The sequence below is a fragment of the Platichthys flesus genome, chromosome 16 (assembly GCF_949316205.1).
Source record: "Platichthys flesus chromosome 16, fPlaFle2.1, whole genome shotgun sequence".
In the NCBI taxonomy this organism is placed as follows: Eukaryota; Metazoa; Chordata; class Actinopteri; order Pleuronectiformes; family Pleuronectidae; genus Platichthys; species Platichthys flesus.
This window is the reverse complement of record NC_084960.1, coordinates 1499229-1524342: the sequence shown is the minus strand read 5'-3', so window position 1 is coordinate 1524342 and position 25114 is coordinate 1499229. Positions and strand designations below refer to the sequence as shown.

The window sequence follows — 25114 nt, the reverse complement described above, 5'->3', positions numbered from 1 at the left end:
TGGAATAAGAAGAGATTTCTGCTTCTAAACACAGAGCAACACAAAGATGCTTGTTCTCATCTCACTGTTAAGTTTTCATTAGTTATTAGCTAATTAGTTATTAGTTATTAAAAATATCACTTCTGTTCAGAATCTGGCTCCAAACGCACAAGATGGACGCGTTTGTTTCTGGATATTCTGGCTTCATTCCTGAATCGTGGGAAACGCAGCTTTATTGTTTAAATAATTTTTTCTTTAATTGTCTTGAGCTTCATCACAACACATCTGACATGATGCTGTGCATGGTTTACAGTTTCTAACTACCCCCCCGCTCCGTGTGGCAGCGACGACTCCAGCGTATGATGACTTATGGAGATGAGTCTCTGCTCACGTGCTGCCAGGAGAAACTGAAAAAAGTTTTAAAACCGTGTGTAAATAATGAAACCGGAGAATCTTTAACACCTTAAATTGCAGAGCGACTGATTTGGTGTCGGCTCCGCCTCCGCGCAGCGCCGCGGCCGCCGCTCGCTTCGCTGCCAAGAAATACTTAAACAAAACAACACATTGAGCGCGTGCCAGCGGGCGACTTTATCATCTCCATCCGAGCTAATTGCCGGTCCACACGGCGACACTCGCTGGTTCTCGTGGAGATTCCTCCGAGGCGAACTGGTTTAAATGGCTTTTAATGGTTTGTGCTGGTGGTGAAATGCGTCATCCAGAGCGTCGGTGTGAGCGCTGGGGCCCCTCGGCTTCATCTGCTCCCAGGAGATCACCCTCATTCTCCTGGACTCGTCTCCTCGTGGTACTGGTTCTGTGCTGAACCAGCGAGTCCGACCACTGGGATCATCTCTTATTCACCTCGTCCACTCGTCTCCAGACAAACGTCCCAGTGGTTTTATCATCACTCCATCAGCATCCAACATCCTCTGTAGGTCTTTTTATCTTTAAGACCATTGGGCCTGTGTGTGTGTGTGTGTGTGTGTGAGAGAGAGAGAGCAAGTGTGTGTGTGTGTGTGTGTGTGTGTGTGCACGTGTGTGTGCTCGTGGGTGTGCCGTCAGCTAGCAGGAATGCATGGGTACCGCCAAAGCTAAGATGGCTGCCAAAGCGCTAAGATGGCTGCCAGGATTCACAGAGCGACAGCACGAGAGAGAGAAAGAGAAGCAGGGAAGGAGTGAGAGAGGGACAGAGGGACAGAGGGAGGAGGACAGACGTGAGGACGGACTCTCGCGGCCGCAGAATGAGGGTCGGGCGTTTGCCAGACAGAACAGAAACCCGATCCCTGTGTTGTGCCTCCTGTTTGTGACCCGCGGTGCCGAGGTGATTGTGTTTGTCTCGTCCGTGTTGTCGTGGTTCTGGCAGCAGAGCGCCGGCCGGGCGGTGCCGCAGTCTGCTGGCACGCAGCCGGCTAATGCCACCCAAGATTAGGATGCTGATTCGGGCTTAGAGGAGGTTCAGATGCAGGGGCCCCGGGGCCGGCTGCGAGGGACGCTCGGCCCAGGACGGCCTTAAAGCTCCGGTGCTCTGTGGTAATTGGTATATATGACACAACCATAAAACCGTGCGAGGCTGCATGACGCACCGGAGGAAGAATGGCGGCCGCAGGGCCAAACTAAACTCACCGAGGCAGGCAGCTCTGTGCCGGCCGGCCGCTCTGGACGTGAAGCAAAACACAGGAGATGCAATCCAAACAATCCCCCAACACTTTACAAGTACACCTCAACTCACCAGTCAGCCGAGCTGTCCTGGGACCAGTTTACCCAACGTGCAGTGTCAAAGGCCTTGAGTGTGTGTGTGTGTGTGTGTGTGTGTGTGTGTGTGTGTGTGTGTACAGATATCTTTAAGAGGATCTTTATGATTGAGGACATTTTAGCCAGTTCTCACTTTCTGACCCACTTTCTGTTTGAGGGTTGGACTTTGGGTTAGTTTAGCATTAGGCGTTGGTTTGGATGGTTCGGGTTCGGGTGAGAGCCGAGGGAGCGAATTCTGCCAATAGTCCTTATTTTGTGTGTGTGTGTGTGTGCGTGTGTGTGTGTGTGTGTGTGTGTGTGTGTGTGTGTGTGTGTGTGTGTGTGTGTGTGATCAATGTATCACTCAGTGTTAATAATCGGTACAAAAAGTCCCCATAATGTAAATCATTAAACTTTAAGGGGAAGACGTGTTTTCAGATTAACTTAGGTTTGAGTTTAGGTTGGGAAATAATTAAGTTTTCAGGAAACCGATCATATATCGTCTGACGTCATGTAGACACAGGTGTGTGTTTGTGTGTGTGTGTGTGTGTGTGTGAGAGTGTGTTGTTTTTTTCAATCTCCAAACGGTTCTCCGTCTGCCAAAGAACGGTTTACAAAAGGAAAAATAACATATGAATAAAATAAACTCAGACGCCGTCTCTAAAAGAAAACAGAACGAATCGTTTCACAAAACAGAAATATAAAAAACACTTTATGACTTTGAACTGAGGTTCAACCTGAATGGAATATGCATCTTCCCTTCTTTAATCTCAGGCCCACGTCTGTCTCTCCTCAGTGGAAAGAATGGATTAACCCCCCCCCCCCCCCCCCCCAACCTTGACTAGTGTCCAGACATCTGTCCACCTGACTGAGCGTCTCTCTTTCCTCTTCCTTGTCTTTCAGAACAATCAGGACAATCAGACAACTCCAACCAGCAAGGAGACACAGACGTCAAGCCGCCGCCCAACGGTGAGTCCACGACTCATAAACATGTTTTACATACGTGTGCCTACAGTGTATACCCCCCCCACACACACACACTCGCACACAGGCCTCTCTGTGTGCGAGTGTGTCCCTGCAGAGTTGGGTCTAAGTTTATTATGGTAAGGAGAGCTGATGGTGCTGTAGCGCCGGGGCCGAGCTGGGATTGTGGCGGGCCACTCATAAATCACACTGACGTTATTGGAAGATGGGAACCACATGGCCGCTGCCGAGCCGAGCGCTGACCTCATGAGCCGTCCCCGCTGTGGTTAACCCTAGACGGGGAGGGAGTGAGCGAGAGAGGGACGGAGGAGAACGGGAGGAAAGTGAGGGATGGAGGTAAAAAAAGAGATGAAGAGATAAAGAGAGAGAGAGAGAGAGAGGGAGGAAGGAGAGGTGTGATGGAGGTGTGGAGAGAGGGAGGGAGGGTCGCCCTCACATGAAATCACCGTATTTACAAAAAAGAGAAACGTTAAGTTGCCACTCAGACAGCGACGCTCTGTCCGGTGATCAGCCTCACACCTGGTAGAGCGGTCCGAGGCAGAGCGACCACCGTCCAGCGGCGGAGCGACACACACGACGTGGGAAGTCGTCTCCTGTCGCCGAGCTGGAGCCTCAGAAGTCGTGAAGTCAACACCCACGTTGTGATAAAACACATTTTTCCCCTTTTGAGGTTTAAGTTACTGCTTCAATGGACTCGCAGGAAGTGGCTCATAAATACCAGTTACTGGGCTTTGTTACACACCAACACACAACCAGTGTGTGTGTGTGTGTGTGTGTGCACGCCACATACACCGTAACCATTCGGTTTATGATACATGTGCATTAGACATTAAACTGTATAGCTGCCATGTGGATATTATATGGGCCTGATTGTGTGTTGTGAACAAAATGTACATGTACACAGGCCTGTAGCATCTGATGGGAAACACATGGGTTTCAATGGGATGACACCAGCAGCGTGTCAGGCTTCACCACACACATGTGTTTCAGCTCCCTGCACATGTGTGTGTGTGTGTGTGTAATTGTATGCATGTTTGGTTTGTGCTGCTCTCTGCTCACACACACACTCTTCTCCTCTCTCTCTCTCTCTCTCTCTCTCTCTCTCTCTCTCCCTCTTTAGGCCACTTGAGTTTCCAGGACTGCTTCGTGACTTCAGGCGTGTGGAACGTAGCCGAGCTGGTCCGCGTGTCGCAGAGTGAGTAACCGCTCTACGTTCTCCTTTCACTTTCCAGAGAACCTCCTAACACACACACACACGAGTTCATACAGACCTAATCACACACACACACACACACACACTCACGGTTACACACCACATGTACCCATCCAGTTTCATTCCTCTTCCACGTCTTTAGTAGTGACTGATGGTTCTGGGGCTGAGGGTTCTGACACATGGCAGAAGATCCACTGATGTTTAGCACATATGAGGTTACTCCATAAAAACACAGAGGCATTGTTCCAGTGTGCCTCTGAACCCCTGAGCAGCAGCAGCCTGGTGTCAGGGAGCTGCAGCTCATAGAGAGCAGGACCAGGACGGCTCCTGAGGAGAGTTTAGAGACTAAAGCTTCTATCCACTGAGGAAAGTTCTTTTATTCTGAATCCCTGCTGAGCTAAGAATCGTTTCAACAACAAGAAATAACACAACACCAGCCTCATCTCAAGTTGTGAAAAATGTTCTGATATCCTTCTCTGTATTTGTGTGTGTCTGTGTGTGTGTCTGTGTGTGTTTGTCTGTGTGCTTGTGCGTCTCAGCCCCGGTGGCGACAGCGTCAGGCCCTAACTTCTCCCTGGCCGACCTGGACAGCCCTGGATACTACAACATCAACCAGGTGACCCTGGGCCGGCGCTCCATCACCTCCACCCCCTCCACCAGGTACACACACACACACACACACACACACACACACTCATCCATAAATATTAACACCCCAGATTGTAGTTTTTCTGAACTAATATTCTCCATGTCTTGATTCTCTAACCTCCTTCCTGCTGAACTTGCTCTGCTGTTGGATTGTGCTCTTTCCCTTCTTCCTCCTCCGTCACTAATCCGTCTCCTCCCCTCTCACTTCTCCCACCGAACTGTCTGTCACACTGTCTGTGTCCTTTGTCTCCCCCCCCCCCGCTCTCCCTCCGTCGTCCAATCCCGCTCATCTTACGCTGCAGGACTGAAATGGAGCTTTATGCAAGTCTCCCACGGAGGTAGTTGCACTCATTACCCAATGTCTCCCTTGATACTAATGTAACACAGACCCCTGCATCACACATCGCACAAAAGCCACACACGCATGCTGTCACACAGATATGCACACAAGCGCACACACACATATATAAACATTGAGGATCACTGTACATTCACAACCCCCCCCCCCCCCTCGCCTTTTATTTTATTGGTGGCAGATGTGTGAGTCTATAAGAATCTGCAAACACACACAGGAATGCACTCCAGCATCACAGTGCACGCTCTCCTCAGCTCGGTGTGTGTGTCTGACTGTCTCCAGTTGTGTTGCTTCGTCCGCCTCCGGACTGAAACCTAAAACAAAGACAAAACGCTGCATGGAAATCTTACATTTTGAGTTCTTTACCTCTTGAGTTCTTTCTACACGAAGGGAAAACCCTCTTTGCTCTCACGTGCCATCAAAATGTTCTGAGGGCTTTTAACAGAGTCTGAACATCAGTGTTAGTTTCAGAGAGAACAGTCGGTAGCTTGTTGTGTGTCGGGAAAATGCGTAAACAAAAAAAACTGAAAACAAAGTGCAGTGCATCCATTTTCTATCTGAGAGGTTCCTCCGGGTCAGCTACCTCCCCTGCCTTCCTCATCTCCTCCTTCAAGCGTTAAACAAACATGTCCTCCTTCCCTCTCAGCTCCAACAAGCGCAAGTCCATTGACGACAGCGAGATGGAGAGCCCGGTGGACGATGTCTTCTACTCGGGCCGCTCCCCGGCGGCCGGCAGCAGCTCTCAGTCCAGCGGCTGGCCCAACGACGTGGATGCAGGTAGTTCCCTCCCCCCCCCCCCTCATCACACCCTGCACACCTCATTCCAGATGTTCTCCAGGAGCTTGGCCACGGTCCACTTCGATTCAGACGCAGGGATTAACAAACTGGTTCTGAGGGTGAAGCTCTGATGAGGCTGCAGCAGAAGCAACTGGTTCCCTTCAGGCTCGAGGTTGAGTTTTAAAGCCACTGAAAACTTAACGTTAATGAATGATTAGATATTTATTTATATCTTTTAAAAAATGATGTCAGTCAAACTTAAATGACTCGAGTAACTAGTTTTCAAGCTGCTGTAATAATAATAAATTCACAATAGGAAATTATTCTTTATTAAGTCCATAAATTAGAAGAGAAACGAGGAGTTCCCTGGACAAACAACACGGGTCAGCGATTAGTCGGGAGGTGCAAAACGTTCACGGCTCATTTACGCTGCTGGCCGGCTGCTGATTGACGATGCCCCCCCCCCGCTCCCCCTCCCTACAGTGGCTCCAGAGAGTCACTGACACATGAGAGCTCATTAACTGAGATGTATCGGCCGCTCTCATCGAGGGAGGAGAGTTAAGGTCACAACAAAAAGTTTAAAAACTCACTGAATCTTGTGAGAAAGTCACTGAAGTGTCGACACTGAGCCGAACGTCTTCATCGTGACCTTGTGACCTCGATGACATTGACTCCGGCTCCAGACAAACTGTACCGGGACTTGAACACAGACACTTTCAGTTGTTAAGTTCTGAATTGAAATGGACCAGAAGCCACAGCTCACCTCCTTCCACCACTTCTGCTTTCCAGCTGGACCCTCCCCCTTCATCACATGACCCCCTTCATCATCATCTCCTTCCTCCATTCACAACCTCTGCAACACTGATAAACCTGATAAGACCCCCCCCCAAACACACAAACACACACACACACACACACAAATCACATGGAAATCCCCAGTTGCCCGCTGTGGTTTGACCATTCAGATATTAAAGTTAAATCTATTTTGTCCCATCCATTAATATGGAGGAGGCCGGATGTACAACCTGTACTGCTGCCGTCATGGCGTCCATCTTTATAAACGTGCAGTGTAGTCTAAGGTCAACCAACTAGCTTTAGCAGTTACGCATATTTTTATTTCTCACCTGAGATTAGCAAAGCCCCGCCCATACCCTTCCTCTGATTGGCTGCCCTTGATACTCTACCCAAACCAATCGTCACTCTCATTGTCCTGACCTCAGCCAATCAGAGGCAGGCTAGATTTTGAGTGAGGGGGAAACGTTTAAAAACAAGAAGTTAAATACTGAGCGTCAGAGGAGCCAGTGTCCACTTTGTGCTAAGCTAAGCTAACCAGCTGTTTGCTCAGGTTAAATAATAATATAATATATATATGAACTTAATACACAGCCAGATGTTAATGCTCTTATGTAAAAGTCTTGAATAACCTCACCCCCCACATCCCTCTGAGTTCTCTCAGCAGAACCAGTGGAACCAGTTACTTCCCAGTTTTCATTCACCCATTTGCTTAAATCCCAGTCTGACCATCACCATGTCTTCACAGGAGACGTCCTGTGTGTCTCCCGGGTTCAGGACTTGACCTCAGGGACTCAACTAAATAAAGTCTCATGCATTCACCAAATTTCCAGCTCCCACTCACATGCTGCCATTTTAACACAGTAATGATGTAACTATTTAATAGACACCATAACATTTAAATCCCCCATTGCCCATTATCTAACCACCCCTCTCTCTCTCTCTCTCTCTCTCTCTCTCTCCCTCTCTCTCTCTCTGTCTGTTTCTCTCCCTCCGTTGTTAACTCTTCCCTTCTCCCCTGTTTGGCCTTTCAGTGCAGCACCATTTGGCCAGTGTGCAGGAGAGGAAGATTAAGCATGAGAACGATGGAGTGCAGTTTCCTTACCATGGTTAGAACATTAAAACATTATACTGTGTGTACATGTCAACGTGCTCCACTCACACCGTCCTCCACTTGTGTGTGTCTCTCTCTCTCTCTTTCTCTCTCTCTCTCTCTCTCTCTCTCTCTCTCTCTCTCTCTCTCTCTTTGTCTGTCAATGTATTCAAGTCTGTTTTCACTTTCTGTGAGCTGTTTACCTCTCCTCTCCTCTTCCTCCCTTTCCTCTCCTCCTCTCTCCTCCTCTCCTCCTCCTCTCCTCCTCTCCTCCTCTCCTCCTCTCCTCCTCTCCTCCTCTCCTCCTCTCCTCCTCCATGCTGCTGCTGGGTGGGGTTGTGTTTCTACCAGATGTCTGCTGTTGTCCATTGTGGGTTCACCAAAGCCTTTTGGTTGCCCGGTAGCTCCATAACATCCTCCGCCCGTCTGCCTCAGAGACGCTGTTGTAAATCTGATCTGAGATCAGATATTTAGCAGAATGAAAACCTCCCTGGTGCGTTCAGAACATCCGCAACACTGCTGCACACTGCCTGACTCACAACACACTGCATTTTAATTGTGTGATTATGTGCATTATCATATCCCAGAAAACACATTGTTGTGAGTTTTCTGAGACGTTGTGAATTTGTGGGCTAAGTGCTCCGGGTGTTGTGATGTTGTTGTCGAGCGGCGATGCACATGGGGGGGGGGTTTGTGTAGCAGCAGCGTCTGCAGCCGGTTGTTGAGACGGAGCCGGGACGTCCCACCTGCCGCACACCTGACTCCACAATATAACACACAACTCAAGGCACTCAGGTGTGTCGTGAACGCACACTGCACCGTCTGTCTGCGAGACCTGCTTACTCACTAACACACACAACTGGCAGGCACACGCACACACACATGCACAACTATACTGAAACGCACTCTGATTTACATTCTCACACACAAACACACACACACACACACACACACGTGCACTCACTCCTCAATCTGGAGTGGAGCAGCGTTCCGGTCCAGATGGCGCCTCCATGTGTCTACAGCGAAGGGAGCTACTGGGTTACAGCAGACATCTGTTCTGGTGATGGTGGTGATGGTGTTGGGAGTGAGGGATGAGGAGAGGAGGAGAGGAGGACGGGTGGAGGGAGGTGGAGGGGGGAGGAGGGAAGGGGAGGGCCTCCGCCTCCGCCCCCTGCTCTGGAGGTGATTCTCTACCTGAGTGAAAAGCTCTGAGGCTTAACAGGTGATCATGTGATTCATCATTAAGTCTGAGTCTCTCTCCTCCTCCTCCTCCTGCTCCTCCTCCTCCTCCTCCTCCTCCTCCTGCTCCTCCTGCTCCTCCTGCTCCTCCTGCTCCTCCTGCTCCTCCTGCTCCGTGGTGGGAAGACCTGCCTCAGTCAGGGGGGGTGGGGAGGCTACTTAGCATTTTGATACTGACGTAGAATCCCTGCTTATTTCCTGGTGATGTATGTGTGTGTGTGTGTGTGTGTGTGTGTGTGTGTGTGTGTGTGTGTGTGTGTGTGTGTGTGTGTGTCTTATTGTTGTGAGATGTCCTCACGTTGACGGACACATCTCTGATAATGTTCATTGTTTCTTACCTGATTGACAAGTGTGTGTTTCTCTTTTCATTGTGTGTGTTTGTGTGTGTGTGTGTCTGTGAGTGTGTGTGCACACTAGCGGAGAGAGAGGGGGGTTGTGTGGTCGCCAGCTTGTTAGTGTGGCAAGACTAGAGGGTCATGGGAGCAATTGGCTGCCAGTCTGCTCATACAGTGCCAGGACACAGAAATAATGTAGAACAAGCAAGTGTGTGTGTGTGTGTGTGCAGACTCACTTACACATGCACACACACACACACACACACACCACACACAGATTAAGCGAGAGATCAGAGTAACTTCTGTTTCTTTATCAGACAAAGCTTTCATTGGGCATCTGGGCCTCGTTAGCTGCTCGTCACCAGCAGATATTTCAGTGAGATACGAACTAATTAGTGAAATATCACAGAGACTAAAACCTAAATGTATAATTTAAGGCAGTTCTAAGCTGTGTGTGTGATTGAAGTTGGGATGTGCTGGTTCCCAGTCGTCCCACAAAGGGGCTGGAGACAGGAATCCAAATGTTGAAATGGTGGATGTTGCTCTGACTCCATCAGCAGCTCATGAGCCACAAATGATTAAATGTCACAAAATATACAAAAATACTACAAGAATAATTCAACTTCATGTTAATAAACCACATTTCAGACGCAGTACTTCACTATATATAAATACATGTGATTTACATACACACCAGATATTAATACACATTAATTAAGGAATAACCTCAAGTGGCTGTAGTATTAAATGTAGTATCATGTTCCACTCCAATAAGCTGGAGGACTCACAACACACAGGAAGTCTGTGGTTGCAATGCAGTGCAATTTGTAATGTGGAGCGGGTTGTCCTCTAACCAGAAGGTCGGCGGTTCGATCCCGGTCTCCCCCATTATGCAGGTGGAAGTGAACTGGGACAAGATACAGAATCGTGAATTGCTCCTGACAGTGTGTTATCGATGCTTTATGAATACACACCATTCATAAAGAGCAGAATCCAAGCAGTGTAGACAAAGACCACACAAGGACGGACACGTCTCCTCTTCCTCGGGACATGAAGCCATCATGGATGTGAACGCTGCCATCTTGTGTTCCCGTGTTTTTCATCATGTGAAAGTCAAACCCCGGAGAAAGTCCCGAAACCCACGTGAGCAGATATTTCCCAGAGTTCATGTCATTTTGAATCGAGTTATGAAACCCGACTCTAACGAACGCACGGTGATCTGAGCCCCAGGATTCTCCCGGTGATGACACACAGCTCCTCCACAGAAGAGGAAGCTGCTCGTGATGAAGTGAGATATCGGCTCCAGATGGAAGACGAGTCCACGCAGCTGACGCTCTGCTGACTGGAGAAAACGCTCTTATACTTTTTATCATCTTGTAACTTTTCACGAAGGCTTTTTGTTTTAGAGCGTTCAGCTGCTCTCCACTCCACTTTGTTTTTATTATGATTTTTCACTGGGCGTTTGACTCTGATCACCAGCGACCTGCAGCTCTGTCACCCACGCTCTCGCCCCGGGGGGGTTTCTCTGAAGCAAATATAAAAAAACATTAAAAGTATATTTCAACTAAGAAAATCACTGAAACCAGAACCTCATGGAGCAGCTCTCATGAGTTTCTCTCTCTTCCTAATTGGCCTCCTGTGTTTGCTTTAGATTTATTATTTATTTACCCATAATCCCCTCAGTGAATAGCGTCCTCTCATCCTGTTCAGTGTCTCAGCTCCGCCCACCTGCAGTCACATGATCTGAGCATACGTGCCGACGCCCACCTCATTCTATACTTGTCGGTGCCCACACAGACACAGCTGCGCCCATGCTGCCTCTGAGCATTGTGGGTAAATAGCGATAAAACATTTCCCAGTGTAGCATTAAAGAGAGAGCTTTTCAGAAATCTGCTCCGTTAGACTTTATTTGCTCAGCTCATAAAATCTATTTCCACATCTCTCTGGGCCATGGCGAAATTACCCACGTCTTTATTTGAGTGTGTTTGTTTTATTTGTGTGAATATTGTGTTGTTTGGTCGTTTATGGGACTTTCTCCTGCCAACGTTGTTTATCACTTTATTCTTTCAACCGAATCCGAGCTCGGTTTGTTCCAGAGAGGAAGTAACGAGGTCTGCTCATGTTCCTTTCTACATCGTCCTCTGGTTTATGGATTCTTCTTTCCACACTTTTTACCTCGGCTCATATTCCAAGTCGTGAATTCAGAGTTTGATGCAGCTCCTCAAAACCCTGAGAGTCAGAAGTTGTGCCCGGCCGCACGAGGACTCGAACCTCTTTCATCTGCAGCTCTCACACTTCTGGTCGTGTTTCTGGTCGCTGGTGAGCCGGGCCTGTAGTTAGCGTTCCCGTCTTCACCAAACCGAGGGAAGCTTCCTGCCGTCCTCCGGCCTCGTGGACATTTATAGACGGGGGGGGGGGGGGGGGGGGGGGGGGGGGGGGGGGGGACGACTTTAATACGTTTGTGTTTGGTGCCGTCACCACTCCTCCTCTCCTGCCTCACTCCCTCCATCTCTCTGCCGCTCTCCCATCCTGTCTTCACTGGCGGTTTGCCCGGTGCTCGCCGCTCGGCCTGAACAGCTTGTGACTGAGTGTGTGTGTCTGTGTGTGTGTGTGTGTGTGTGTGTGTGTGTGTGTTCTTTATGAAATACTATATGCCTTAAGGCAGTAACATAAAATACCTGACAGCCACGCAGAAGGGCTCTACATCAGAGGAGTCATTGATGTGCAGTGTGTGTGTCTGGCTCCTCTGCGGTGACGTGCAGGATTTGCTCTACAGACGAGCTCAGTGATTGGTCGGTCGGTTGCTGTCTGTCGCTCTGTGGAGCTGCACCAGGCTCCGGTGGTTCTGGGATCAGTTTGAATTGATCTGCAGTGGTTTTGTCCTGTGGGTTAAAGACGTGGCTGTGCCCCCGACCCCCCAACCCCTTCCACCTGTCTCCCCCCCCCCTCAGTCTGAGCCCCCCCTCCTTCAAAACATGGCCGCTCCCCCCACCCCCGCTCCCTGAAGGAGAAGGTAGAGACAGACAGTGTGAGGACCCATCTGTATGTTAAACCAATCAAACCAATCGATGGATCCATTGATTTCACTCGATCATAAACCATTTTGATTGGTCCAGTTTAAAGAGTTGATAAGTTTTAAGAGTTCAGTGGAAGTAAGCAGCGCAGCCATGTTTGATTAAACCCTGGTCTCTGTTGATCCTCTTCATCAGGACTGTCATCGCCTGGTTCTCTTAAGAAGCCGGGGAAATTCGATTTCAGCGCCCTGTCCTCCCAGACGAGGCCCCCCCGCATGGCGTTCTCCCACCACCCACTGCCCATGCTGGCGGGAGTGAGACCAGGTGAGACCAACCCAGCTCCAGAACCCCCCCCACCCCGATCGCCCCCTCACCCTCTCCTCTCCCCCCCCCCCTCTCCCCCGACCTCCCCTCACTTCTTCACGGCCCCCTCCTCCTCCCCCCCCCCCGTGGTTCAGACGTGGGAGCGTTGTCTTTGGGAGAGGGGCGTGGTCGACAGGTAGACGTGTAGCGTGCGCTGACCTCTGACCTCTGAGGTGGAGCAGGGGTCTGGGTGGTGGTGATGTTTCTGAGCCTGGTGGTGGAGGCTGCTGGTCACAGTGGTGATCAGGTGGTCGCACGGCTACACTTCCTCTTACTGCGGAATTTTGATTTGTATGAAAACTGTTTTAAACTCAGTGTAATTTATTCATTGAATCAAGTGTTTGTTTCAGGAAAAAGAGTTTACTGATCCCTGATCAGCAGGATTCAAAGATCTTCATTTAATTCTCATGCACAATGGAAAGTAGGAGGCTTCTCTTTACAGTCAATATCTATATCTATATAGATATTGACTGTAAAGTGTAAACATATGGAATAATAGAAGCATGGAAAGAAAAACAGTTAAAAACAATAACAACAATAACTTGACTAGAACATAAACAAATATTAACATTAATAAGAATATACAGATACTAGAATGAGGCATATATATATTTTGTAGTTGCAGTTCCTGAGGAGTGTGCGTGTGTGTGTGCGTGTGCGTGTGTGTGTGTGTGTGTGTGTGTGTTTGTTGGTTTGTTTGTTACGTGAACTCCACGTTTTAAAATAAAATGATGTCTAATTTTTAAATGACCTCAAAATAATAAACCTCTGATAAAATAGATTCATTCATAGTTCTTGAAGTGTTAATAACTTTCAACCCCCCCCCCCCACGCCCCTGGTTCACTGTGTGGAAGTTTAGACTAAAGTAAACACACGACATGACGACACATTCTGACTGAAGCAACAAAACTCACTGATCCCACATTTCCCACAATGCATTTCTTTCATTAGTCCCTTCCAACACTTTTCCACAGACTTCAGAGCCAAACTCAAACTGGGAGGTGAAGCTCAAACTGGGAGGTGAAGCGTGACGAGAGCTTCATCTTCAAAGTGAGCGGATCATGAGCTGACATGTTTCATATTATATCCAGACATATAAATATCCATTCAAATAATAAACAGTGTTATTCCGGAAAAACATAGTGAATACATATTTCCTCGGGGGGTTAATGGCCCCAGAGCCTCACTCGTCTTTGCCCCCCCCCCCCCAGGCAGGCTGATCCATCTGTGGGTCTTTTCCATTCCTTTATTTCTTTTACTCCAACTTTAGTGTTCTGTCTCTTTTTTTGTGGGAACTCAGATTTCCTGCGTCTTCGTGGGTGAACGTGTCTCAGGCTCCAAACCAGCTGATCCTCCACAAGGCCGAATAAAACTGGCAGCTCGTGATAACATCAGAAATCAAACGCGACCGTGGGGCCTCCGGCGTTCAACCGCCACGCTCTCCATTCTATCACTGCGGCGCAGATCGCGAGAGAGATGCCCCCTTTTTCTTTCTCACTCCTTTTTCTTTTCATCGTGCACGTTTGTGAACTCACCCGGTGAAGGAGTTCACTGGAGATAATCGGCCCATGTGCTCTGGTTCTGTAGTGAGGCTACATCAAACGCCTCCTCAGCCACCGAGCAGATGTGAAGCCATGAGGTTGACCGCCGTGTCATTAAACCCTCCTCCATGGTTGTTGACAAGACCCTGATCCTGTAGCTGCAGCAAACCTCCACACACACACACACACTCAGACACACACAGACACACACAGCAGATCCCATCCTCACTGTGGCCTGCAGTAGTGATTTTGTGATTTGTTTCTTTTTACACAAACCCTGAGAACGTGCTCACCACATCGTCAGCGCTGTTGTTGTTCTGCGTGGAAGACGAGCTCCGAGGGGATTACGGGTTTGGAGCCGAGGGATGAAGGAGTGTGTTGGCGCTGGGCACGGCGGGCATCGTGGTTTCGGTGAATTTGTCTCTTCGGTGGTGCAAATGTGAACTTGACCCAAGAGACTGAATCACTGACGGTTCTGTAATACAGATGATTTATTGCACTTGTGTCACCGACTGCATCAGGTTTTGGGTTAATCTCCTGACCTTGTCCGGACGGGCTGAGAAGTGAGGAGCTCCAGACCTTCTGCAGAGTTTCTCCCTTGTAAAAACTCTGCAGGAGATTCTCCGGAGGGCTCACCGTGAGGGAGTCGACCCGTTGATGATGGTCCTCCGGACGTTCTGTGGAGTTTACGTCTGAAAACGTGAATCAAGACGTCGGGAATATGTCGGATGTGTCATGAGTTCATCTGACAGAATGAGGGGACCACTGAGGAAGAGGAGAGAAGGAAGAGGGTGGAGGAATTCCCTCTGATCCCGTCTCCCCCGCCACCATCACCACCACCCGACCCTATCCCACCCCGCCCCACCCCCCCACACCCTTTGGCCTCCACCCAGTCTCTAATGGGATTAGACTATAGGAGCAGGGAGACGCTGCACTGGGGGAGCAGGCAGCCTGGCATGGGAGCAAGGTGTCGCTGGGCTCTGAGGCATAGGCCCCTGTTGGATTGGGGGGGGGGGGGGGGGGTAATGCAGTAGGGTTGGCACTCTTCGTGAAGTACACACACTCACTTACACAAACGCACAATGTGTGAGATGCGAGCACCAAAGAGTGTTGGCAGCTCAACTCGGGCAGCTGGGGGGCCTCGATGGGATAGGATGGGTTGGGGGGGGGGGGGGGGTTGGTGGGTTGGAGGGGGGGGTTGTCAAACTGGCACAAGAGGAGAACAGGCTTCTAATACAAATCAAGGACATTTAGTGATACAGGTCGAACAGAGTGGGCTTTGTGTTGGAGGCTCGACCAACTGCTCCTCTCACACCTCCAGTCAGTCACACAAGTACTCAGACAGTTACACAACTCTGCTCCTCTACACACAACATATATATATATACACATAAAGTATTTATACATTAACCCTAACCCAGATTGTACGGAATCAGAAACAGCTCCACTGACGTCATGAATCATGAATCACTTCCTCAGACCAGCGAGCAGCATCAAGACGTTCAATGATCTCTTTCTTTCTTTCCATCTCTTTGGATCTCACACCTCTCTCTGCTGAATCTGTTCCCTCTGAGGTGTGTGTCTGTGTGTAGGTCTGACTGGTTGTTATATTGTGTAAGTGTGCTCATATGAAGGCAATGTGTGTAAATATCCCCCCTCCCCTGTGAAGCTGCATAGATTTACTGCCCCGATCATAAAACATTATGAGCAAATGCTCCGTAATGGCTATTAACTCAAAATCTGCTTTCTTGGAAACGACAGCGTTCCTTTCATGTTCCAGATTTGAACTTGATGGTTTCCAGTTGTGATGTTGTTGTTCTTGCCGTCACTCATTAGCGACCCGGTGCATCTCGTCCGTCTGCAGGAAATCAAAGTGTCGTGACTTCCTGTCGCTCTGGGACCGGTTTCCCTTCGTGTGCCGCTCTGACGTCAGGTTCTGTGTTTGCAGGGAGTCCCCGTGCGTCGGCCTCGGCCCTGCACTTCCCCTCTCCCTCCATCATCCAGCAGTCCAGCCCCTACTTCACCCACCCGACCATCCGCTACCACCACCACCCGGGACAGGACCCCCTGAAGGAGTTTGTGCAGTTCGTCTGTGCTGACGGTTCGGGGCAGGCCGCTGGACAGGTAAGCCGGGGGGGGAGGAAGGCTTTTTACTTTTCAATTCCAGATGAAGAACAGATGAAGCTTATAGAAGTGTGTAGCTTGAATAAAACATACTGACAGAACAACTTACAGAAGAACAGGATGTGTGCAGAAGCAAAGAAAGACCTGATTGAAATGCAACTGAATTGATCACACATTTTGAGATATTCAACTTTTACTGTAAATATGTGAACAGCATTGGTTTAACCCATTAAGACCTAATAAGCCACTTAACACTGAGGAGACAAGATTTACAAAAACATTATAATGTCTCAGCCTCTGAAGCAGAAAGAGACAAATATTTGGCTTTCGTCTTAAATTGTTGACTTTTTAACTAAACGGATTATTCTTTAAAAAGCAATAAAGATGGAAATCTCGCCGGGATCCTCTCTTCCTCTTCCTCCTCTTTTTCCTCTTCCTCCTCTTCCTCTTCTTCTTCCTCTTCGAGCTGAGAACAAACAAACAAACATCTCCCGGCCTTAAAGGTGTACACACACGCAGAAGTGGCTTCAGGTCTAAATGGGTTAAAGAAACAGTGCATATCCAAAACCTATTGTTCTGTGTATATGCAACTACAATATAAACAAATACACAACAGCAACACAAGTGTGTTAAATCAGCTGGTCGACAAATCTGTGTATTGTCTTGTCTGTGTCATTTTGCTGTTTGCTATTTCAGTCCCTGATGTTCTCACCCCCCCCACACTTTTTGTTTTGAACTGTTCCTTCTGCTCCACCCGTTCCCCCCCCGACGTTACAACCATGAGAGTGAATCCGTCACGGTGCACACTCTCAGTCAACGCATCCCCCCCCCGGCCTGTGTTGTGTCATCATGTGTCCTCATCTTCTAGCTGGTTTGAGTTTGGAGTTGTGTTGTTTGGTGCTGCTGTCGTTGGTGGTTGTGTTGTGATTGTGTAGACGAGTTGTTCTCCCATGGTTTTTGATTTCTTGCCATCCCTCCGGACGACCCCCCCCCCCCCCGTCAAAATGATTTGCTCACTCCTCCTCCACTCCTCCTCCACCCACCACGGACCTCCCTCGTGGAGCCGCTCACCTTCAGCTCCCACTCCTATCAGTGCCTGTGGTGATTATTATTTTTCACACCTCCATAAAAAGATGCCGTCCACATGTATCATTCCTTTGGTTGTTGTTTCCCACCACCTCCTCTCCCACCATCCCCCCCACCCCCCTTCCGTCATGGATATTTTTTGGGACTCGAGCTACATCCTCTTTTTTCATTCCCGTGTCTGCGGCTTGTCGCATGTCGCCCTCCTGACCCTATTTGTATTGTCTGCAGCCAAACGGGAGCGGCCAGAGCAAAATGCCGGGCTCCTTCTTGCTGCCTCCACCTCCCCCAGTGGCCCGCCCAGTGCCCCTCCCCATGCCCGACTCTAAACCCAACAGCACGCCCCCTGACGGCGGACTCCACTCGCCCGCATCTCCGTGTAAGTGACCCTCCAGAGACCAGTGTCAAAACTAAACCAGCAGCAAAACAGAATCTGAACATCCCAAAGAGAAAAGACCCCCGCCACTGTTCCTCCTCCGACTTCGTGCCATCACTGTTCCTGTGTGTCCAACACCCCCCCCCCCCCCCCCCCCACCTCCCATAACCCTGGGACGGCCACAGGAGCCAGAGCAGAGTAAACAGTGGAGCTCAGTAGAGTAGAGGTTCAGTGATGTGGTGCTCCTCAGGGTTCTGTATCAGGCCCCATGGCTCTTTGGTCTGGAGTGGAAGGTGCACCCCCGCCCCAGCTCTCCTGCTCGACTTATCAGCAAACCCTGCGGAAAAAACCTGAGAAGACTTTGATTATTAATTTATTCTGTCACATGAAGAGGCACAAATTTAGGGCAGTTGATTTACATGGACTCATAAACATTCGAGTATTAACTGGGACATTGATTGAGCTGATTTTAACATCTTGATGGGATTGTTTTTAGTCCGATGTTTGTGGAGCAGTCCAGGGTTGTGTGTGTTTAATGTGAAGGAGTGATAGCGGTCTCACCACACATCTGTCTTCCTCACCTGTGAGGGGGGGGGGGGGGGGGCACTGGATGGAGCACTTTTCTGTTTCTTAGCTTTCGTCCAAACTTAGTGTTTTTGTTTTACCCCCCAGTCGGCGTCTCAGAGTCTTCTATGTCTTATGTATGTTATCCTCAGAAACACATAAATATAAATATATATACAGTGTACTGGTCGTCCACACTCATGAATGTCCCAGTTCTCTCGCTCTGTGTCTGTCTCGCTCCTCTTCCTGTCCTCTCTCCCTCTCTGCATCCTGGATCCCTCAGCCTCCTGCTCTGGAGTCCGGAGGGTGTCTTCCTCAAACTGCCCTAAATTTGTCAGAGACTTTGATGCCAGTGGGTTTTAAATGTCCCCGACTGAAACTCCATGTCCTGTGCTCCAGCTCCTCCAGCTGAGTTGATCAACGGTGCTGAATCGCTCAGGGAGAACTTTGTTTGCTTCCCAGACTTTGGCAAACTTCACTGTGGAGTTGTGGTGACCTAAAAATCCATATTCACGTATATGAATCATCTCTAACGATTCTGTGGGTTAACTGGATACATGTTAAAACTGTAGTTCCACATTTTTGGGAAAATACTCTTGTTTACTTTCTTCCCCAAAGTTTGATGAGAAGATTGATACCACAGCCAGCAGCTGATTAGCTTAGCTTAGCTTAGCTTAGCATAAAGACAGCATTCAGGCGGAGAAGCTAAACCTGCCAGCACCATGGTCTTAAATAAAGATGGAGGACATGACTGCTCCCTAAACATGATGCTTGATGTTTGTTCAAGTGTTTGATGATATAAAAACAAGGGGAAACATCCTGATTGACAGCTGAGACTGACTCCTGATTGGTCGAGAGCGTGTATCAGCTGGACCTTGTTACTGTGGCTCCACCCCTCCCCCCCCCCCGATCGCTGATCTGCAGACTCTGGCTCCAAATGTGCAAAGTGGTGGCGTTCCTCTTCACAGATCTGTGTTCACTGACGTCTGTTTTGTCCTCTTGTTGTTTCCGTAGCATACTCCACGTCAGGCGCCACAGCTCCCAACAGGTTTGTCGGCATCGGATCACGGGACAACAACTTTCTGAACATCCCGCAGCAGACGCAGGTACGAGTCCGGGTCGATGACTGCTGCTCAATCCCAGGAAACGTGTTAACTGTGTGGAAGTTCTCCAAGTCCCCCCCCCCCTCGATCCCACAGTGCGTTTCTGTATTTCACTGGATGTGTGCGGTTCACCATTTGAGCTGAACTGTTTATCTGGGACATATGGAGCCGACCCCTTCAGGCAACAAGGCTCCTCCCTCGCCTCCTTCCCTCGCTTCCTCTCCTTGCTGCCTTTCCTTTCCCACTTTCTACCCCCCCCTCCCTCCCTCCTTCTTCTTCCCTCCTCACCGCCTTTTACTTTCTCCTTCCCTTTCACCGCTCTGCGCCTCGTTCATACGCCTCCTCCATTACCACCAGTACTTTTCTCATTAGTGTCCGACCACACCCGCCTGGAGCCAGCTCCGCTCCTCGACACATGGAAACCATCTGAAGCCGCTCGGCTGATCCCCTCCCTTGTTTCCCTGCCCTCCGTTCTCTCGCTTCTCCTCCCTTTCCCTTTCCCTCGCTCCTGATGCTCATTAAACTCTTCATTCGCTGCAACCTACCAACGTTTACCCCCGATACTTTATACACAGCTTGCTCAAAAGTACGTGGACAGAACATCCATAGGTGAATGTTAAACACGTGGCCGGGCCCTGAGGATTCTGGGTAATTTAAGATGACGGGTGAATCATTTCTTAATGGACCTGGTTCTGTTCCCACAGGAGAGTTGTCATGTGGAGACAGGAAACACCACATCGTCTGAAATATCATTACACGCTGCAGCCTTATGCCCCCCCCCCCCCCCCCCCCCAGATACCAGATATCACGTAAATAAAAGCACATGTACGAAGGTATCTACGTACTTTTGGCCGTGCAGCGTTTCTTCGTACGTTTTTTCTTAGTGATGTTCAGTTTCCCGGTCGGACTCTGAAGTTTGACTTCTCCAAACACACGACACTGATTGTTGTCACGTGTCAGAACGAGAGAGATTAACGATCCACTGAAGAGAAGAGGGATCAGAAAACAGAGAACAGGTCAGAAGTGAGAAGAGGGAGAACTGGGCTGGGCTCCATGCGCCCTCTAGTGGTCAATGTGGGGCAGTGCAGGCAGAGCAGCGGGGAAACGAGATACAGAGGGTACAGAGACGGGTGGGGGGGGGGGGGGGGCCTTATAGAAGTCTCGTCCCAGCTGTCTCGTCACCCCCAGCAACCAGACATGATGTCATAGCCAGTTGATCTTGAATTTGAGAAGGGGTTTGCTTTGGGGGGGGGGGAGGCCGGTCACTGTCTGCTGCCAAGGGTTTAGAGGGAGTGTTCAGGGGAGATAGATGGATGGTGTGTGTGTGTGTGTGTGTGTGTGTGTACAGAGGGAGAGTAACCAAGAAGGGAGAAGTTACAATGCCCCTCGGCCTTCTGGGACAGTGACCGGGGGAGCAGGGGGGGTGGGGGTGGGGGGGATTCATGTGACCTGATCGAGTCAAACAAAACAAAAGGCCTCGTCCCCGGAGGCGGCGAGCAGTTTCCAAGGCTTCGACTCGTAGAATGTTGGCACACGGGCCGGCGGTGCGAGAGCCTGCAGGCCGGTGACCCGCCCGTGACCCCCTGCTCACACTGAGCGGGGGGGGACCGACGTGAGGGCGGCACAAGTGACGCCGAGCGCCAGACCGAAACCCGCCTGCCGCCGCTCGGCCATTAGCAGCCGCTCGCTGGTTCAGTCCAGAAACAGGCAGAATGGACGGGGACGACCCAGACCACTGTTCTGACCCTCACTGTCTTCAAGAGACGTCTGAAGGTCAAAGGTCAAATTCAAGGACATAATGAGAAACCTCACAGGACAAGAGAACTGGACTTTCTCCAGATTCTAACATGAACAACTTCTACGTCCTCTTAACCTTTTTAATCAAAGAACCTAAGGTTGATAAAGAAAGTTTCGCAGATTTTTGTTCATATTTATTTAATTTACTATGATATGTATGTACTTTTACTGCTGATAAGTATTATACACATCGTCATTCTACAGTACATGTGTGATACATGTATTGGCTCCATCTAACGGGAGATCCTGATGAAGTGACGCATCTCATTAACTGATTCAGCAGTTCATTGTCCATCCAAGCTCTGCTCTGTCCCTTTGTCTCTGGTGGTTCAGTTAAAAGGTGTTTTGTCTTCTCCTCCACCATATTCACTGGTTTTGACATTAATGGACGTTTTCTGTTTTTCTTTTTCAGTCTTGGTTCCTCTGACAAGATCTGTGCACAAACCAGCAACTAGTATTCTTTCTTTACAATCGGAAAAAGCAAACAGAGAAACAACCCGCAGGATGATTAATTGTCCTCCAACCCCCCCACCGCCCGCCCCCCCCACCAGCCCTGACAGAACGTCTCAACTGATTCTAAATCAAACCACACAGGAGAATGCAGCCGAGGAACTCTGTACTTATTAACCCAGTCAGAGGGAGGACCTGTTCTGAGCACCGACGGAAAGATGGAAAGATGGAAGGATGAAAGGATGAAAGGATGAAAGGATGAAAGGATGGAACCGGGGACGCCAGGACGCAGGAAGGAGAGAGGGACACGACAACAAACAGGCGTCTCTCCTGAAGACGACAAAAGAAAACAACCACCCAACCAGCACAAAGCAGGAGGACGAAGACGTCTTCTGCTTCTTCACGTGGACGTTTCCACCGTCCCACTCAATCAAGACTTTTCCAGAAGCAGCATTTTAACCCACAAAGCTCCGCCCACCGTGAATCTACAGGTCAAAGAAAAAGACGATTCGGTTTCAGACGAGGGCTTAACGAGCTCCTGTCCTCACCCAAAACAAAAACCAATTAACTCTCTCTCCGTCTCTCTCTCTCTCTCTCTCTCTCTGAACGATTGACTCTATAACGCCCCTGTTTACTACTAACCAGAGAGAGAGCATGCCAAAACATTTCTTGATTTAAGGGTTGCACTACAAGAAGCCGAATCAATTAACACTAATCTTAACGATGTGCACTATTTACCCACGAGGCATGGGAGGTCAACCAGCCTGTCCCGAGTTTCAAAGAGGAAAAGGTCACGTGTCCTCGACCCCATCCATCAGTTCGACCAATCACTGGCCTCCGCTCATTCTCACATGTCCCCGCACAACACAACACAACACACACACACAACAATCTGTGCCATGACCACAGCATGCATCAACAATTGAAAACGCACACACGCAAACACACAGTTGCCCAGTCTCACCTTTTAGATCGTAGTATTTAGAGGTGGTGGTGTTGTGTTATCATATTTTCTTTCTATATACAACATATAGTGAATCCCGGTGAACTCTCTCTACCTATTTGATTAGATATCCCCCAAAAAAAGGACACACACACACACACCGGTGTGTGTGTGTCTGCGCATCATTACCGACGAACTTTAGACAAGCAGCTATGACCCCCCCCCCCCCCCCTTGCCCTCTTGTAATGCAGATGAATGACTTTTGTTCTCTTGTGTGTTCTCTTTTTTGAATTTATTCCTTTTTGGATTTGTACTATTTTATAAACTGTTTTATATTTGAATGACAGCACCTTACAGAGAACCACAGAGAGGGAGCTCAGCTCGATGGGAAGGCGCTTGACAGTTTGGGAAATACTTAGAAGTTAGACAGAAGTTGGTGGAGCAGCCGAAAACACACAAAGTTGTTGCATTAGGATTTTTTAAAGTTTGCATTTGGTAGTTTATCAAACTTCGGGAAAAGATTTGACTCAGTTAAAGTTGACGAGGTAAACGTCTCAAACACAACGCTGTGTGTGTCTGTGTGCGTGTTCCCAGGCGACACTGCATCACGGTTGTGTTGTTGTCATCGTCTCCAGACTTTGTGCCGAGCGAATACACAACAGCGGCGTCGCTCTTCTTCAGTAAAAGGAATCGAACTAGCGTATTTTCCAAAGTGCCAAACTCTGAACGTGGTTCAGTGCTCGGTGCCAGATGAACCCACTCGCCACTTGCTGCTCTGCAGGGTTTCGACAATCACAGGACGCTCTGTCGTCCGGGGCCGCTCTGCCTGACCCGCTGAACCGTACAGGTCTCCTTCTGCCCGAGTCCAGGTCCGGCTGCTGCCCGCTGGTGCTGGTGGTGCTGGTGGTGCTGGTGGTGGTGGTGGTGGTGGTGGTGGTGGTGTAACCCGAGGAAGGGAAGGTTGCTGAGGACGGGACCCAGAGTGAAAAGAGAGAGAGTAGCTCTTCCTTCTGTCTCCCTAAAGTTTACCCTGTTGTTTACACTCCCAGACGGGCCGCCGCTCCAAGAGCAGCGCGAGCCACACTGAGGAGCAAAATGAAATATGTGACATATCCGGCTGTTCCTTTCCCCGAGGGCCCCCCCCCCCCTTTTTGTTTTCTTCAGGTGCACAGGGTCAGGTTTAAAGGATTTGGGATGCTAGGGTACCCCCTCCCCCCCCCAAACACAACACACCAGCACTCTCCCCCTACCCCACCCCCCCCCCCTCCCCCCCCACACGAGTCGATGAGCCCTTAAAGATCAAAACTGCACTAAAACAATCATGCCAGCCAACATTGTGAGTTTGTTATTTCCCGTGAGGTCGCCCACCACGTTAGTATTCCAGGTCAGTGCACGTGTGTCGCTGGCGTGTGAGAGCACAGAGCGCCACGTTCCCCCCAAAACACACTCGTACAGACACACACTCACGACTAGAACACGTCCCCGGCGCCCGCCTGAATCAAAGGGAAGTCTTAATCCAGACAATCGGAGGAGGAGGAGGCCTTTATGCTTTTGAATCACGTTCCGCCACGAGCCCGCACACATTCACACCCATTTAAGTTATTTCCCGTGTTTTGAATTCTAACCATCCATCCGACCTCACAAAATAACTGGACTGCCTGGCCACGTGCTTCACTGCAGGGAAACATCTCAGCTCCACAGAGAGAACGAGCTCCGCTGAGTGAGACTATGGCTAAGGTGATTTCTTTTCTAATCTATGGAAGTGCCTCTGTATTCCCATTATGCAATTTGTCAAACATGAATTCAGGTTCTTTTTCTCACATATAAGCTATAGTGAAGGGTGAAAAATCTATGTCAGGGGAGGTGACAGCTCACTAGATAATCGCAAGCATCTTTATATATAATACACATATATATTTATAGATATATACTTTTTTTTTCATTTGCAAGATAAGCTCTGTGGCAGTCTAGTTATTTTTTGAAGCATGGCGCACGTCGCACAGTCATAGGAGGCATCTCAAAAACTGCTGAGTCATGCTGAAGTCTCTTTACCCACACGCACGTTCAGTGACGTTAGAGAAAAAAGGAAAATCCACCGAAATCACGAGAATAGAAACATGGACGATAATGTAGTCGAGGATTAAACAAAAAGAGGATCAGATTAGGTTTTGTTGTTTTTCTCTTGTTTTGATGGGAAGTGTTGTTCTTGAAACTAAATGATGTATGTTGATTGAGCCATGTGCAATGCCTTGGTAGAGGAATTGTGTTTGTTCGTTTGTTAGCGATTGTTCGAGGGTGTCACGAGAAAAGAGGTCAAACCCTCTACGTCTTTTATTTTTTGGTTTGTTTCTAAAGTCCTCGCGCTCTGGGACTCTAAATATGGCGAGAAAAAAATTATCCCAGTCTTTGTAAGTAGGTTTTGGGAAAAACTGTTTTTTAATTTCTGTTTTATTATTGTTATTTTTTCTCCTTATATCACTTTTTAAAGAAATTTCTCATGATTTGCTTTTTTTCAAAAATGTGGGAGGGCTGAAGGAACAATTTTGCAACTCGTAAAATATATATCACTATGAAAACTGGTGCTTTCGTAAAGAATAAAGTACATTCAATCTC

General features: G+C 49.0%; 1 protein-coding gene across 1 annotated transcript; it reads left to right on the top strand.

Moving 5' to 3' along the window:
• The first annotated feature begins 1550 nt into the window (after positions 1 to 1550).
• nfixb (nuclear factor I/Xb) lies at positions 1551 to 25114 on the top strand. Its single transcript, XM_062408083.1, has 12 exons — positions 1551 to 1689; positions 2581 to 2676; positions 3812 to 3886; positions 4444 to 4564; positions 4855 to 4890; positions 5554 to 5684; positions 7511 to 7585; positions 12353 to 12481; positions 16010 to 16185; positions 17500 to 17647; positions 19223 to 19314; positions 21521 to 25114. Exons 1-12 carry the CDS (start codon positions 1551 to 1553, stop codon positions 21533 to 21535), a joined length of 1233 nt encoding a protein of 410 aa, XP_062264067.1. The 3' UTR covers positions 21536 to 25114.

Coding starts and splice junctions, on each gene's coding strand:
- nfixb (XM_062408083.1), top strand. CDS start 1,551: ATGACGCACCGGAGGAAGAATGGCGGCCGCAGGGCCAAACTAAACTCA. Junction 1,690..2,580: donor AATCCCCCAACACTTTACAA/GTACACCTCAAC, acceptor CACCTGACTGAG/CGTCTCTCTTTCCTCTTCCT. Junction 4,565..4,854: donor ACCTCCACCCCCTCCACCAG/GTACACACACAC, acceptor CTTACGCTGCAG/GACTGAAATGGAGCTTTATG.